General features: G+C 60.5%; 1 protein-coding gene across 1 annotated transcript in view; it reads right to left on the bottom strand.

The window, feature by feature from the left end:
- The window catches only part of EP400 (E1A binding protein p400), a gene marked incomplete at its 5' end in the record, with an annotated part of 51,575 nt that overhangs the window by 11,189 nt on the left and 24,078 nt on the right, over positions 1 to 16,308 (bottom strand). The window contains 17 exon segments of the mRNA XM_006768805.2: positions 6 to 242; positions 322 to 366; positions 536 to 670; positions 1,026 to 1,109; positions 1,539 to 1,676; positions 2,285 to 2,428; positions 2,593 to 2,704; positions 3,464 to 3,660; positions 4,949 to 5,118; positions 5,189 to 5,391; positions 7,170 to 7,441; positions 7,711 to 7,805; positions 8,577 to 8,732; positions 10,230 to 10,394; positions 12,208 to 12,438; positions 13,184 to 13,353; positions 14,792 to 14,958. Of these exon segments, the coding sequence (XP_006768868.1) occupies positions 6 to 242; positions 322 to 366; positions 536 to 670; positions 1,026 to 1,109; positions 1,539 to 1,676; positions 2,285 to 2,428; positions 2,593 to 2,704; positions 3,464 to 3,660; positions 4,949 to 5,118; positions 5,189 to 5,391; positions 7,170 to 7,441; positions 7,711 to 7,805; positions 8,577 to 8,732; positions 10,230 to 10,394; positions 12,208 to 12,438; positions 13,184 to 13,353; positions 14,792 to 14,958 (2,721 nt within the window).

Genomic DNA, 16,308 nt, shown 5'->3' with positions numbered 1-16,308 from the left:
CCTGCCTCCCTGCCCACTGGCCTGCACGCCAGGCTCCTCTGCTCGGGACACGACGCGGCGCGAGGGGAGCACGGCCCACGGGGCACACCTGAGGGGTCCGTCCTGTGCCGCCGGCGCTCCTTTCTCACGTACACGGGGGGCAGCTTGGACTCGGGGATGGGCGTGGTCTCGTACATGAGACACATGACCGAGTCAATGTAGATGTCGTTGTCGTCCTGGGGCGGCGTGGGTGGGGTCCAGAGCTGCATGGAGAAGGGAGAGGCGTTAGCTGGCGACTCGAGGAAGGCAGCCACCCATAGGGGACGGGGACGAGGCACGCACCGGCATGACTTCCGTCTGCCCGTCCGCTCCTTCGTAGATGTATTCCTGCGGGAGACAGAGGGGAGCTTTCAGTGTGAGTCTGCTTCACGCTGCTAGCACCTTCGTCACCTCAGGGCCCTCACTACACCCCCAGGGAAAAGCAACATGGAACCGGAAACCGTGCAGCGGGCTGAGAGCACGCGTCTGTGTGGTGACGCGATGAGGGGGTTCGCACCGCGTTGTAGGCGTCCTCCCGGGTGTAGGTGAGCAGCTGCTCCTGCTCCTGCTCCTGCAGCGCCCGGGCCTCCTGCTCCTGCAGCGCCCGCAGGTTCTGGGCCTCCCAGGCGCTCACTGCAGTCAGCACGGCGTCCTGCTGGGAGACCACAGGCTCGGGCACAGCGTCCAGCACCGTCCCCACGGGGAACACACCTGCCCCCCAATCTGGTCTCACACTCAGACCCAGGACCTCTCTTCCCGGTCGCAGCCCCTCCACGCTGTGGTCGCCATTTCCCAGCACTTCCTCGGGCCCAGCACGGAACCTCTGTCAGGCACCATTGCTTCCCCCACTTGGAGCCGCCCGCACGGGGCCTCCCGGACCTGCATGGCAGCTGGTGTCGGCACTGGTGGGTTTGGGTTCATTCCTGCGATTCCTGGCAACTCACTTCCCTCCAAACCAAACGTAACCCCACAGACCTGAGCTGCTCGCGTGTGAAGATGGTCCCTACCTCACCGTTCCTCTCTTTTTCGTGATCGATGGAAGAATGGAACAGTTCCAGGTAATTCAAGGCATATTTTTCAATTGGGGTGAGCTGTTTCAAAACACATTTTTTTGGATAGTTAATTGCAGGCCAATAGGGTTAAGTTCCTTACAGCCCCCACCAATACGTCAATCAAAAAAGTGGTTGTGCCGTGGCCAGTTGGCTCAGTGGGTAGAGCACTGGCCCGAGGACTGAACGGCTGCAGGTTCAATTCCGGTCGCGGGCACATACCTCAGTTGGAAGTTTAATCCCCAGCCCTGGTAGGGGCATGTGGGAGGCAACCAATCAATGTGTCAATGTTTCTATCTCTATATATCTCACTCCATCAATGAAAAAAATATCCTTGGTGAGGATTAACAACAAAAGAGTGACTGTTCTCGGCCAAAGTGAACAAGAAACATTTATGAAAGGAATACATTTTTAAGACAATGACTTGTACAGAAAAACATGAAGTGAAAGCAAAGGAGAAAATGTCCAAACCTGTTCCATGAAGTCGGCCAACTCCTCCAGCTGCGAGGGCTCCTGGTCCCTCAAGCCGTCAGGGTCCGGTGACCCAGGCACGGCCTCCCCTGCGGGCTCCTGTGTGTCTCCCTCCAGACACTCGATGCTCTTCAGGGCCTGGGGAAGTGCATGCTGGGTCAGATGGTGCTGACAGAGCAAGCTTTTGTTTTTGTTAGTCCTCACCCGATTAGAGAGAGTGGGAGGGAGAGGGAGAGACAGAGAGAAACATCGATGTGAGAGACACATCGATTGGTTGCCTCCTGCATGCACCCTGACCAGGGCCCAGGCCAGGGAGGAGCCTGCAACCAAGGTACGTGGCCTTGACCAGAATCGAACCTGGGACTTTTTGGTCTACAGGCCAACACTCTATCCACTGAGCCAAACTGGCTAGGGCCGAACGGTTAATTTTTTAAAATGGATGAGGCATGTAAGCGTAACTAATGGACACGGACAGTAGGGGGGTGAGAGCATGAGTTGGGGGTTGCACGTGGGCGGGGAGAGTTCAATGGGGAAAAGGAGATATATGTAATACCTTCAACAATAAATTTTTAAAAAAATGGATGAGGTAGCAGCGAATCTCCTCACCAAGGAGGCGGGGGTGGGGTGCTTCCCAGCAGAGGCCCCTGCACAGCCAGGACCCGGGAGAGACCAGGCAGGAGCGGCCCCCGGAGTCGGAGAACACAGAGCGGCTCCGCACCCAGGACCCGAGCAGGCTCTGTCCTCACCTCGATGAAAGGCCGTGCGATCTTGGGTGCGATGGTCTCCGTGACAGTGGGCTCCTGGGGAAGGACCACAAACTCCTCGGCCGTCACGGGGAAGACAGGCTCCTCCAGGGGAACGCACACCTCAAACAGCTCCTGGATGGTGCGCTGAGCACAGACACGCATGTTACCCCCGCGAGAGGGCTGGCTCTCGCCCCCCCCCGAGCTCGGGCGTGCTGCCGGGGAACCGCAGAGCACGCCTCACTGGAGTCCCCAGAGCCACGCACCCTGTGCCACGTGGAAGCCCTTCTGTGGCCCCACGAACGGGGTACCTGTGTCAGGAACGCCATGGAGTAGTCGTTTCCCTGAGCAGCCACTTCTCGGATCAGATCCTTGGTTCCATTCTTCAAAAGTTTCTCTTCAATGCAATTGGCACTCACAAGCCTACAGACAAAACAAGACCCACAGAGGCAGCTCAGTCCTGAAGCCCGGGCCCCAGGAGCAGCCGGCGCAGAGGCCACCTGAAGAGCACGCCCGCAGGGGGCGCCGCAGGCTTCGGAAGCGCACGCATCAGCGCTCCACGGGCTCCGTGCGACCTGCCCTCAGTGGCGGTCAAAGGCCTCAGGCCCACTGTGACTCCCCATCTCGTCTGGCCACGTCCCCACCCCACCAGCTTCCGCCTGGAGCCGCCCTGTTCCGCCGTGTGGCGAGTGCCCATCTTCAGTGCAGCAACCTAGGGGCGAGGCAGCCTGCGCTCTGCCCGGGGCCAGCACCGGGACCATGGCCGGAAGTGGCAGGATTTCACGCCAAGTGGCACAGCAAGTGCTCAGCACACACGGCACGAAGAGCAACAGAACGCAGACCGAGCAGAGCACTGCCCTCCTCATCGCACCTGTCAGGGAGTGGAAGTTCTCTGAACATCCGATTTGCCCGAACACACACTTGGTAACAGCGGAAACACCCTGAAGCCTCCCTCCTCTGAAGGTGCAGGCTCCAGAAGAGGCACCACACACAGTGAGTCAGCAAGCTCCGTGCACAACATTGGTCCCCGCGCCACGCGCACCCTCCCCCCACCAGGCGTCACTCGCCGGGAAGAAGGTCCAACAGCCGGGGTTCCCGCTGCCTGAGGGAGAGAGGACCCGCCGGAGCTGCTCCGTGACCTGCAGGGCACCCGCAGTGCCCCCCCCCACCCCCCGGCCTCACCTGTACACATGCACGTCCTTGCGCCTCCCGATCCTGTCGCACCAGTTCTGGGCCCGGGCGTCCAGCACCGGGTTCAGGTCGTGGTCGTAGAACACCACCGCGTCGGCCTCCATCAGGCTCACCCCTGACGAGCGGCTGCGCGTGGAGAGGATGACACAGAAGATGCGCCTGTCTCTGTTGAAGCTCTTCACCAGCTCCTGTGATGGAACAAAACCTCACTCAGGACTCCAGCACACGGGGGAACGCTGACCTCTCTCCACCAGACGTCTGGCCCTTTGTACACGTGCGTCCTGGCTCACCAGGCCTCCATACACAATTTAAATCTCACAGGTCGTCACAGGAGGCCGCCAGGCTCCAGGCGACAAGTGCTGTCAGCACAATCGGTAGGCCCCACAGGAGAACGGAGCCTTCCTGGGGAGGGATGTGCGCTTTTTCGTGTGCCCCCAGGCAATGCCAGGGCACCTTACAGCAAAGGCCCCTGGAGTAAGGCTGAGGGAGCGGCAACAGCCTGAGAGGCGCCTCCACCACTCGGGCCGGCACCGGACGGCTTCCCTGGACACAGCTCCTCTGCAGTTAGTGCGGCGCCAGATCAGACCAGAGCAGGCAAACAACCCTCCTCCTTCAGGATAGCCCAGCCCCGCCAGCACGGCTCAGTGGTTAAGTGTCCACCCAGGAACCAAGCGATCACCGGTTCAATCCCGGTCAGGGCACTTGCCCAGGTGGCAGGCTCGATCCCCAGGAGGGGAAGGCAGGAGGCAGCCAGTCCATGATGTTTCTCTCATCGATGTTTCTATCTCTCTCCCTTCCTTTCTCTAAAAACCAATAAAAATATATTTTTTCAAAAAAGGGATTCTCCATACAATGTGTTACTCCACTACCAAGGAAACCTGTCAGTGAGCTCGGGGTGTGCAGCACGAGGTGCTGATGCTACAGAACGTGACGCGGCAGCGGACGCACGGGCCAGCAGCTGGCCTCTGCTCTCGGGAACATCGGCGCACGCTGACCTGCTCCCAGGGCCGGGGACGGCTCGGGACGCGACAGCCCGGGTAGGGGCGGGTTAAGCACTTCTACAGGAAACAGCTGCGCACTCCAGCCGTCAGGAGGGGGTGCTGGGAGGGAGCGACCACGTCGAGGGTCACACGCACCGTGAGTGGCCGGGAAGCTGCAGCACTCAGGCCTGGCAGCACTGCTCTGACAAGTGACCATGGCAGGTGGCTGCCCAGGCACTTCTTTAAGGTAAAGCCGTCGGGCGGTTTCCTGTTCCCACCAGGGCTGCCTCCTGAAGGGCACAGTCCTGCCCTGCAGGGAGCACATGTCACAGACCTGACTGCGGCACTGGGACGCCGGTGCGAGTCCCGAGTGGAAAAGTATGGAGAGATGGGGCTGAAAAGACTCTCGAGTTCCAGGACCCAGAGATGTCACGCCTCCCTCTGTTCGGAGGGGGGGACAGCACCGAACATGCATGGACCCGAGCGTCCGCCTGACCTGCTGCTGCTCGCTGTTGGCGTTCTCGTCGATGCGGATGTAGGTGACGAAGTGGAAGTCCAGGAACATCTCCAAGATGTCCAGCATGAGGACCATCTGCGACATGATCAGCACCCGGCGTCGTTCCAATTGCAGCTTCTTCAGCAGCATCGCCAGGGCCTCCAGCTTTCCTACGGGGGAGCAACGCTGAGTGTCTGCCCCCAGAGCCCGGGTGCGACGCGTGAGCGTGTCCTCTCCTACCTGAGTCCAGCTGGACCAGCCTCAGCTCGGGGAACTGCAGCGAGCGCGGGGCGGTCACCCGCTGCAGCTGCGGGGCGTAGGGTGCCGCGTGCTCCTGCAGGCGGTGCCGGAAGATCCTCATCCTGTGGCTGTAGAGGGCAGGCGGCCGCGACACCCACAGGGTTGGGGGCGAGGCCACCACCGACGGGACCACACAGGCCACCCTGAGGAGCAGGAAGCACGTTGTCACGGGCAGCACTTGGCAGCTCTGACCTCAGTCACCATGGAGACAAGCCAGCTGCCCACACTGTCCCAGCAACCATGGGCACAGGCCCGACAGCCCTGGCCGATGAGTGCCACCCAGGGAGAAACAGCAGGGCAAGGCCCCCCAGGCTCCCAGCACGGACACTCACAGCCCATCCCCTGCGAAGGGCAAGTCTTTTGATGGGAACTTTGGGACATGGGGCTCTGTCTCCTGGACGGGGTGGGGGAAGAATGAACGCTGAGCTGCTACAGCCCCTGTGCCACCAGGAGGGGCAGCCCGGGAGGAAGGGCCGGTCTCAAGGCCGACCTGACACCCATCGCCCGGCCTCTGGACGCACCTGCACCAGAAAGCCCTTCCTCGGGTGGTCAGCTCAGGTCGGTGTCCATTACTTGCTGCCACTGCAGCAAACCAGAGCCACCCACCATCCAAACACCGACCAGGAAGACCGAGGAACTAAGGAGACGGAGGGACGTCCCACCTTCCTAGACAGACAGAGTCCCTGTGCCGGGGGCGCTCTCCCAGCTTGATTAGAGGCTCCACACCAGCACAGTCAGAACCCCAGCAAGTCGTTTCGTGGCTACCGACCAGCTGATTTTAAAGTTTATCTGGAGGCAAAAGACCATCACAGCCACACAACATGGAGAGGACTGAGCCTGAGGACGCCACACGGCCCCCAAGGCAGACGACGGAGTGGCAGACATCCAGACAGTGGTGCTGATGAGAGACCAGACAGCAGGCCCTGGGGCGGGGTAGAGAGCGCAGGAGCAGACCTCCTTGTTCTAGTCGCCTGACCCCCGACAGAGGCCCAGGACGACCAAACCACAGACACCACTGCAGGGAAGGCCCAGACGCCGGGCTCACCCTCACACATGCTGACTCGGGGCCACAGAGCTGAGTGTGAGCTGCACAACAACCTCCGGGAAGACAGCTCACAAGGAACCTGGGTGACCCTGGTGTGGTGACAACTTTTCTAGACACAACACCAAAGACGTGACCCATGAGAGGAAAGACTGACCAGCCGACTCCACTGAAACGAAAGACTCCTGTTCTGCAAAGGACGCTGTCAGGAGAGCCCGAAGGGAAGCCACGGACTGGGACACGTGTGCAAAGGACACACCTACTGAAGGACCATTGTCCACACGTACAACGAGCTCTCAACACTCAACAGAACGAAGGCGACCTGATTAAAAACGCACCGAAGGCCTGAGCAGACACTCACCACAGACACATGCAAAGGAGCCACCGAGAGACACTCCACTTCCTGCGCCCCCCACGCAGACGCCGCCCAGCCTGGAGGCGGCACCAGGACCCGCACTCCCTGCTGGGGAGCAAGGGGCCGCCACTAAGACTGTTTCTTACAGAACTAGGCAGTCTCACCACACGGTCCCCCATCACGCTCCTAGCTTTTTGCCCGAAAGAGCTGAAAACCCATATCCACGTGGAAACCTGCACACAGATGGTGACTGCGTGGTCGTAGTTCCTGAACTTGGAAACAACCCAGATGTCCTTCAGCCGGTAATGGATCAAGAACACTGGTCCATCCGGACAACGGAGGACGCGTCAGCTGACAAGAAATGAGCTATCAGCCAAGACAAGACAGGGAGGAACCTTCAATGCACACTCACACCTGGAAGAACCCCATGGAAACAGAAGCCCAGGGGCTGGCACGGCAGGGGGGGGGGGGGGGGGGGGGGGCGAGGTGAGCACCAGGCCCTTCCCGCAGGGAAACCACCTCACCTGTCGATAAGATCCTGGAGGGACTCTTGACGTTGAGTCAGCGTCAAAATCAGGTCCCTGTGACGGTTTGAAGGTGACGTGCAGACACTCGCTGGCCGGGCCCCCTTCCCATGCCTGCTCCCCAGAGCCCCGGGCCCCAAGCCCCGTTCTCCGCAGGCCAGGGAACAAGCCGCCAGCAGGTCTGCCCCGTAGATGGGGGCGCGGGAGCAGCGCCGCTCATTGACAGAGTGGACCTGGTCCAGCCGCTCTCTCAGGAGCCGGGCCTTGTCCTCCTGCGTCAGAAAGCGATGGGAACGGCCCGTGAGAAACCCCACCCTGCGGGGCCCTGGGCAGGGCCTGCCCCCAGAGCACCCCAGAGGAGAAAAGCAGTTTCTCGAGACAGCATTTCCCACATCACAAGAATATAAACTACGTGAAAGGAGACGTTTGCCATCATAAAGACAGTTTCATTCCTTCTGTTAGGAAAGCGTTTTAAATTGAAAGGTACGTAACCCAGCCACGCCCTCCGAAGGCCCCACACGCCCGGGGAGGTGCTCAGTACCTGGGTAGGCCCCCCGATGGGAGACGCTGGTTTGGGGGCCAGGCCGGATTCTCCCACAGTCAGGGGGTTGACCGCCACTCGACCAGGCACACCAACTGCAAATCAAAACCAAGGGTGGAAACAGCTCCGGACGCTGCGCACCACCTGCCCCCAGCGCGCCCTCAGATCAGTGCTGCCTCTCCCTGCACATTCACGCCTGCATTGGTCAGAACCCATGAGGCACCCTGCCCTCTGGCCACATTCTGAGCGAGCGCCAGCCTGTCTCCTCCCGTGGCGAATGCCTATGCGCCATCCTCACGGCCCGCATGCCGGCACACCAGCCACCAGGGCCCTGGCCCTTTCTCAGCATCAACCTGTCTGCCCTCAGGCCAGGAGTCAGCTGCCCTCCAGACCAGCACAAAGCCACCCCCAAACGGTCAGGGCTGCTGCTGGCCCTGACACGTGCGCTCGGGGACGGCTCCAGGAGCCCGGTTAGGGGGCACTGGGGAGCGTCATGGTGATTCGGCAGGAGCGGGTCCAGGGAGCAAGAGGGCCCTGGCGGGAAGCAGGCTGTGGACCAGGCAAGAGGCAGCATTATCTGTCTCACACCGAGGACCCTGCCTCGTGGTCTGTCCCAGGGAAGTCCTAGCACCAGAACCAACATCTACAGTGAGTGGAGGCTGGTGAGTGTCAACCAGTCACTCTGAGAGCCAACAACAAAGGAGACCCAGTGGACACTGGTGTCCGTGGAAATCGGACACGGCCACGGTGGGACCTTCAGGTTCTGAGGCCCCACGGCCAGAATCCTCAAGGCCTCCCATTACCTGCGAGGGAGAGAGCCAGAGGCAGCCTCACAGCCAGTCTTCCCCCTGCTCAGAGCACTCTACCTGGTGGGGCCACGGGAGCGGGGCCGGGGCCGCTGGTCGGGGGCTTGCTTCCCAGGGCGCTCAGGGCACCCGCCTGAGACACGGTCTGCATCACCATGGGGCCTGGCGGTCGCAGGTAGGACTGCCCGGGGGCGGACACGATCTGAAGGACGCTGCCTGCAATCACACGGTGCCAGGGCCATCAGTCACGCCCGCTCCAAGGGTGCAGACACAGGCCACGAACCTAATCTCCAAAACCACACTTGCCCCCACATGGCAATGCAAAGTTCAGTTACTTGTAGAAAAAGGAAAACACTTTATTCACAACGAATGTAACTCTAAGAAGCAGCTCAGCTGGTGTGGCTCAGGGGTTGAGCGTGGACCTGTGAACCAGGAGGTCACAGTTTGATTCCAGGTCAGGGCACATGCCCGGTTCCAGGCTCGATGCCTAGTAGGGTTGTGCAGGAGGTAGCCAATCGGTGATTCTCTCATCATGGACGTTTCTCTCTCTCTCCCTTCCTCTGAAATCAATAAATAGTAAAAAAAAAAAAAAGGAAACAATGTCGCTTTTCTTAATGTCACAAGGAAGCTCATCGATTCCTAGAAATTCCTAGGAATTCGGGGCAGTGCAAGGGGCACTTGCTCAGGGTCGGTCACGTCGGGTGAGGCCCGAGTCCCAGGGAAGGTGCCAGCTGCCTGACCACAGGTTGGCGCTGGCCGACCCGCCAGCGGATGAAGAAAAGGCTGGCGTGTGTTAAGTGCAAACGCTGTGGCTCTGCTTACGGAGCCGGCACGCAGCCTCGGTGTGACCGAGTCTCTCCCCATCTGCTCCGCAGGAACCTGCCACGTCCCACAGCAACTACAGCCCCAGGGATGGCCTCGCCCCTTCGACCAAAACCTGGAGCAGCAGGAAATTAGACCAATTGAATGTCTCTTCGCTGCAGGCTTCCTAGGGGCCTCTGCTCTGCCAACTGTGCCTCTCCAGTGACCTTCACAACCGCGTCCCAGACACGTGCGGGCAGGGCTGCTGAGGACACCACCCCTGAACCCAAACCCACAACTGAGGGGGACACACGTGACTGAGCTGCTGCCCCGTGGTCACTCAGGACTAGCCGGAGCACGCACCCTCCTTTCTTCCAGCAGCAGCCGCTCCACAGACACATCGCCCTCGGCCACAGGCGGGAGCTCTGGCCTGGAGCTACCTGCAACCTGAGGGCACAGCTGCAGGCCTTGGCCTTTTAGGACAATTCACACTTCACAGTCAAATCAGAAGCGGCAAGTGTTTCTATTCTGATTTTAAAAATAGGAAACTTTTATCAAAGGGTAGATTTTTTATAGATTTCAGAGAGGAAGGGAGAGAGAGATAGAAACATCAATGATGACAGAGAATCATGGATCGGCTGCCTCCTGCACGCCCCACACTGGGGATGGAGCCTGCAACCTGGGCCTGTGCCCTGACCGGGAATCAATCGTGACCTCCTGGTTCCTAAGTTGACGCTTAACCACTGAGCCATGTCAGCTGGGCAAAGGGTAGGTTTTTTAAATGATTACCAAATACTGAGCCCGTGTCAACGACTGGGCAGCCAGGTACACACACATTACCCACTAGTCCTCCCAGCCCCTCGGGCCAGGCTCGCTGTGGTGTCCAGGGAGGCACTGTGCGGCGGGGCTCACCTTGCAGCTGCAGGGGCTGGCCGGCGGTGAGCTGCCGCAGCTGGCTGTGGGACAAGGTGAACTTGTTCCCTTGGAACTGCAGCGTCACCGGGGTCTCTGGCTGGGCCACGCGGCTCGGCGGTCCTGCGAGCGACGCCAGCTGTGCTATTTTGACCACCTCCCCGCCTGAGGGAACAGAGGGAAGGGGAAGGAAAGGTCTGTGCAAAGTTTTCGAATGTGCGGCTGTCACACAGAACGACCTCGGGCATAAACAGAAGAATCAGAAAAACAGTGATGACGCTTTCAGGAAAGAGCGATTTTAACAGGAAAGAGAAGACCCAGATAACATCAGATTTTAATGGTTAGCTCCTGCCATCGTAACTGGTGGACTGTACAACAGTACCCACACTGCGAGGGGCACCTTCCTTCCCTCCCCAGCCAGGGAGCAAGCAGCCACCGTCAGAGCAGAGCCCGTCCTGCAGCCTCGGGGCAGCCTCCGCTCAGAGACCCTCCCCAGCGGGAAGCCTCGTGCAGCTGAGCTCAGAGGGAGGCGTGACCCGCGCTCCCCCCGTCAGTACAGAACAAAAGCTCCCGTCGCAGGGACGTGGGGGCTGCACTGCAGTGTTTACTGTCAAGAAGCGCGAGGCGTCACGCTGCTTGTACCCTTTCTGTGGAAAACAAATTCGATGGAGTCACATGCACTTCATTCAAAGAGGCTGTGATTACACAGGACTAAAGGATTTTTTACCCAACGGTTGATATTTGAGTCTAAATGTTCCTCCTATGAAAACCCATTCAAGAATTATTAGTGATAAAAACCATTAGGAAAAGACAAGAAAAACACCCAGGAATCTTGTGCACAGAACCAAGATTAAGGACAGGAAGGCGAGAAAGGAGAGGCAGAGAGTGAGTCCCGTTAGCCCTCGAGGTCCACAGAGGTGAAGGCCACCGGACGGAAGGCGACCTGGTGGACGAGGCCCCAAGCACAGCCACAAAGCCCATCCCAGACCAAGAAACACGTCCTGCAGGCAGGGGGCCCAGCGGTGACTGCGGGCAGCAGACGAGAGGACTGCAGACCCAGCCCGAACGCGGGGTCCTCAGGACCCCACGCCCCCCTCCCTTCCCCGCCCCTCCAGAGGCCTCGGCACAGCCCGTCATCCCAGCGAGTGTCCGAGCAGCACCTGAGACCAGGCGGCTGTGCCAGGAAGGGCACCTTCCACAGCAGAGTGGACAGGGTCCGTGTGAAATTTGGAAATATGCCAATCTCACTGGTCACAATGAAAAAACTCTATTAAAATCTGGGGAATGTCTTGGGCGGGGGGAAAAAAATGGACACATATGTAATACCCTTTGGATTAAAAAAGTGCCCATATAAAAATAGCATAAGGTATCACAAAAACTCTATTAAAATCTATAATAAAAGCATAATATGCTAATTAGACCGGACATCCTTTCGGGCGAAGCCGGGGCTGCGAGGGCCGAGCCCCCAGGCCTCTAGTATTTAATAAAATTGAGATCTTAGTCATTAAATTATTAAATGTCTCGGTTGAGCAGTAATTCATCCCAGGTTTAAATCTGGTAACAGCGAGAGACGAAAAGGAAGTCCTGGTTTCAGAAACCGAACGCTAGGCCCATGGCTGTCCAGGAAGCGGCCGCTTTCATTTCCCTCCTTTGCTCCCCAGCTGATCTCGGCCCTGGGCCAAAGCCTGGCTCCCAGTGAGGGAGGCGCAGTCATCAGCATGAAGCTCAGAGCGAGTGCGGGAGGAAAGCAGAGCTGACGGACGGACGGGACGGGGTCAGGAGAAAAGGCAGAGGAAGGACAGGCCCTGGGCACCGGCCCTGAGATTTAGGGCCGGAAAGGACAGCAGGGCCACAGCACGGCAAAGGCAGCGCCGGCTTGGGGGGGACAGGAGTGGACAGAGAGGCTCTTCACACTGCTGGTCTGAGCACAGCTTCCTGGGAGCAGGGGCAGAGCCCCGGGAGAGGCGAGGCCACTTACTAGGCAGGCGCGCCTGGGCCTGCGAGGTGAGCAGCAGCCCCTGAGGCAGCGTGCTCTGCCCGGCCGGGTGCGAGGGGGCCTGGGGCTGGGGCTGGGACGGGCCCAGGGCGGAGGCCTGGGGCGCGGTCTGAGCCCGCAGTTTCGCAGGATGGGCTGGGCTAGGAGCTGTGCTGCAGGTCGAGGTGGCCTGGGGTCTCGGAGCACCGGTGGGAGCCTGGGGGGCCGCGGCCGCTGCAATCAACAAGGGTGGTTTGTGCAGAGCTGTTAGAGGTTCTCAATGCAACGCAGTACTTTAACCCGAATTTTAAAGAAATAAAACAAACATTTCATACTGTCTCTCAAATGAGAAGCTCTCTCTAAAAAGGGGGGTGAAGGCCAATGAGCTCTAGACAGAGAGGTATGATTTTTTATCCGCTGTTAAACTATTTCCACTTGGCGCGAACCAGCAGCCTACACGGCAGTACATCCCTGCAGTGAACAGTGTTAGAAGTCAGCCATGTAAACCCGTGTCCACCAGGGGGAACCCTGACCCCCCACAAGGCGCACACAGAGGCTGCACCTCCAGCTGCACGAGGGGCGCCTGCACGAAGCAGCTCTGGACACTTGAAGCCGCCGTGCACGTGGCCCAGGACCCGCTGACGGGCCGGAGCACGGCCCGCGTCACCTGTCCGCCCCTGCCCCATCCTTCTCTGCTGTGAATCAGGTGACGGCAAAGCAGGGCAGGAAACAGCAGTCACCTCCTCGGAAGCCTGAGAGCCGAGTCCCCTCCAGGAGCTCCCCCCACAGAGCATCCTCATCGCCACACCACACACGCCTCCACGAAGCGTGCAGCGCCTTGTAAAATCCAGTTTAAAGACATAAAAAAGCCTCCAACTCGTGCGAGGGCTGCACAGGTCTCTTCGGCAGAATGGAGGTCCCTCGTCAGAGGGGCCAGGCAGCACCCTCCGTGGCAAACACACCACCACACAAGACATACCTTTGGCATCCGGGTTGGCAGAGAACGTGGCGATGGGCGGCCGTCCTCGCACGTGGCCCTGGGGCGTGGCCGTGGCCGCTGTGGAGGTGGCCGTCCGGGGCGGGTGTGTGCTGGGGAAAGCCACCATGCGGCCCTCGGGCTTCTGGCCGTACTGCACAGGCTGGAACAACCTAGACGTGTGTGGGCAGGAAGATAGCGTCGCTGCAGCAGGCCTGGGGGGTGCCTGCCCCGAGCAGCAGGCTCCCACTCCTGCTGCTGGTTACAGCAGGCGGGGCCCAGGCAGTGCTGGCAACACTCAGCACCTGACAGTGGCCCCCGTGCCTGCGTGACGGGGTGTGATTTTACTTCAATTAGGTTCCTATCAGAGTGGACAAGGAAAGGCATCTGGCACACCAAGTCCAGACGATTGTTTAGAGCAGTGGTTCTCAACCTATGGGTCACGACCTCTTTGGGGGTCGAACGACCCTTTTTCCAGGGGTCGCCTAAGACCATTGGAAAACACATCTATAATTACATACTGTTTTTGTGATTAATCACTGTGCTTTAACGATGTTCAATCTGTAACAATGAAGCCGGGCGTCACCACAACGTGAGGAGCTGTGTTAAAGGGTCGTGGCCTCAGGAAGGTTGAGAACCGCTGGTTTAGAGGCAGCAGTGAGGTGAAAGGACAATGGCAGCCTCAGGGGACGGGGCACAGGGACAGGAAGGGCAGATGGAACAGCCTCCGCGGCCACGCAGGGTCCGGGGGTGCCCCTCGGGCTTCACAGCGTCCGTGCCCTCTGCAGCCGGCTCTCCCGGGAACTGCAGAGCAGGGCGCCCCGTGAAGCCCGTGCGACACCAGCAGAGGCAGCGCCGTCGCCGCCGTGCAGGTCCGAGGGCTGCAGGCCCTGCCTGTGCGGGCGAGGGCCCAGGTGCCCGGGAAGACACACACAGACGAGGCAACCAGAATGGCTGCCGGTTTGCAGAATTGGCCCTTTGTCTCCAAAATGCTGGCTTCCCGTCCCTCGTTTTAGCTCGAGCCCAGGACTTCATCTGTTTCCCGCTCCGGCGTCAACCCCTCCTGAGCCCCGTGGGCTCTGCCTTCGTCACGTTCTGCCCTGTCCCAGCCTCCAGGCGCCTGCAACATGGTCATCCTCCCGGGGTCCCTTCACTTAGTCAGGAGCCCTCTCTCGCCGCAGGCCCACACTACCCTCCAGCGCCCTCTGCCCTCGCTCCCCAACACCCGGCCAGGACAGCTGCCCCCCAACACCCACCAGGTCGGATCCAGCCCCACGACTGGTCCCAGCTCCTCCCCACAGACCCCGCCCAATCCTAGCACTTTGTAAAGACGGTGAAGGGCCACTCCTCAGGCGGGCGAGAGCCAAGTGCCCACGCTTCCCACTGACAATGAGCGACTCAGAGAGCAGAGGACACCTGGGCCATGTCCAGAGCAGACAGCCCAGCAGGCGACTGGCCTCTTCTCACAGCCTGGAGCCAGGGTCTCGTGGAAAGTCCAGCCTGGTCCCAAGCCTCCCAGTGTCACTCCCACCCACAGCCAGGGACCGATTCACGACGGCCAGGGCCCAGCCAGGCCAGAGGGGGGCCGCAGGCAGCACGCTCCGCACACACCTGCTGGGCTTCAGTCGGACCGCGGGGGGCCGGCCGGGCGGGGGCGGGGCGGTGAAGAGCTCCTCCATGAGCTTCCGCGACACCCTCCTCTTGCGCAGCAGTTCAGCCTCGTGGCGGGTCATTGTGTTTTCTAAGCCGATGAGGTCGAACACAGAGAGATCCGCTTCCTAAGCAGAAGGAAAGAACGAGCTCCGTGGGACAGCAGGAAAGGCCTCGCTAGGGATCCAAGTGGGGGCGCAGACAGGAAGACCAGGCCTGTGCTGAGGTCTCCTGAGGACCAGCTGTGCTGCGCCGGGGCTCAGCCTGCCTCCCTCTCCCCAGCCGAGACGGGAACGGTCCCCTGAGCGGCTGTGGGAATGGAGAAGGCAGCACCCAGGACGGACTAGACCCGGCGGAGGAGAGGGAGGTCTGTGCGGCGTGGGGGAGACCCCGGGAGGCCCAAGAGCTGGTGCCAGTGGAGGTGGCTGTGTGGCACGCCACCCGGCCAACAGCAGAGCCCTGGGGATGCGCACTGCCGAGTGAGGACGGAGGAAGGCCGACAGCGGGGCGGGCAGGGACGTGGAGCAAGGGGCACTCCCACCTGCACACACTGACGGGGGAGGAGTGCCGCTGCCGTGGAGCAGCCGGCAGTTCACCGGAGTCACACCTGACCTGCACCTCCAGGCCGAGCCTTGCGCCCAAGGGAACCATGACCACGCCCACACGAAACTGCCCGAGGGCCCATGGCTGTGTGACGAGGGCCACACGTGGGAACCACCCACGTCCACCTGATGAGCGGACAAGCACAACGGTGTGCACGCAGGGGAGCCCTTCAATCGTCAGAGGAAGGGAATCCTGCTGCAACGTGGAAACAGCCAACAGCCCCGAAGGCAGGAAGCCAGGCACTGAAGTCCACGCATGGTCTGGCCCCACGTGTGTGCAGCGCATGGGGTCACATGGAAGAGGTGACTCCACAGAGTGACAGAGGAGCTGCCTGAGGCTGGGCGGGCGTGGGAGCGAGGGACTACGCGTGCACTCGCTCTGGGTCCTGAGAGGCTGGGACGTGGGCGACGGCTGCACTGGCCGTGCACACACAAGTCCACACGCTGCACACTTCAGAGGTGTGTCCAGTGATAAAGTGCCTCATGGCATCTCAGAAGCACAACACAGGAAGTGGCCCCGATGTGCCGGCCCCTCTGACACGGGTCAACGGCGGCAGCGGCAGCTGACCCGCTCACAGCACTCTGATCGCTCAGGGTCCTCAGACTGTCACACACTCACTAGTCACACCCTGAACCTCCCTACTCGAGGGAGGGGGACTCAAAGCCACCGATTCCCTGGCCTGACCCCAACCTGCACCTGCACCAGCTCCCCCATCACACAAGCAGGTGCCCAGGTCCTGGGCCTCTGGGCCTGTGCCCCAAGCACTGCCTGTGTCCCCAGGGGGGTCGGCCTCGCTGTAGCCAGCTCCCCGTCACGTCCGCACTGCGCCCCTGCTCAGACTCCAGCAGCACACGCCACGCCAAGGCTGCCCGAGG

This window comes from Myotis davidii, unplaced genomic scaffold (assembly GCF_000327345.1).
Source record: "Myotis davidii unplaced genomic scaffold, ASM32734v1 scaffold43, whole genome shotgun sequence".
Lineage (NCBI taxonomy): Eukaryota > Metazoa > Chordata > Mammalia > Chiroptera > Vespertilionidae > Myotis > Myotis davidii.
Note: the sequence above shows the minus strand (reverse complement) of the source record. Positions and strands in the feature narration are given on the sequence as shown.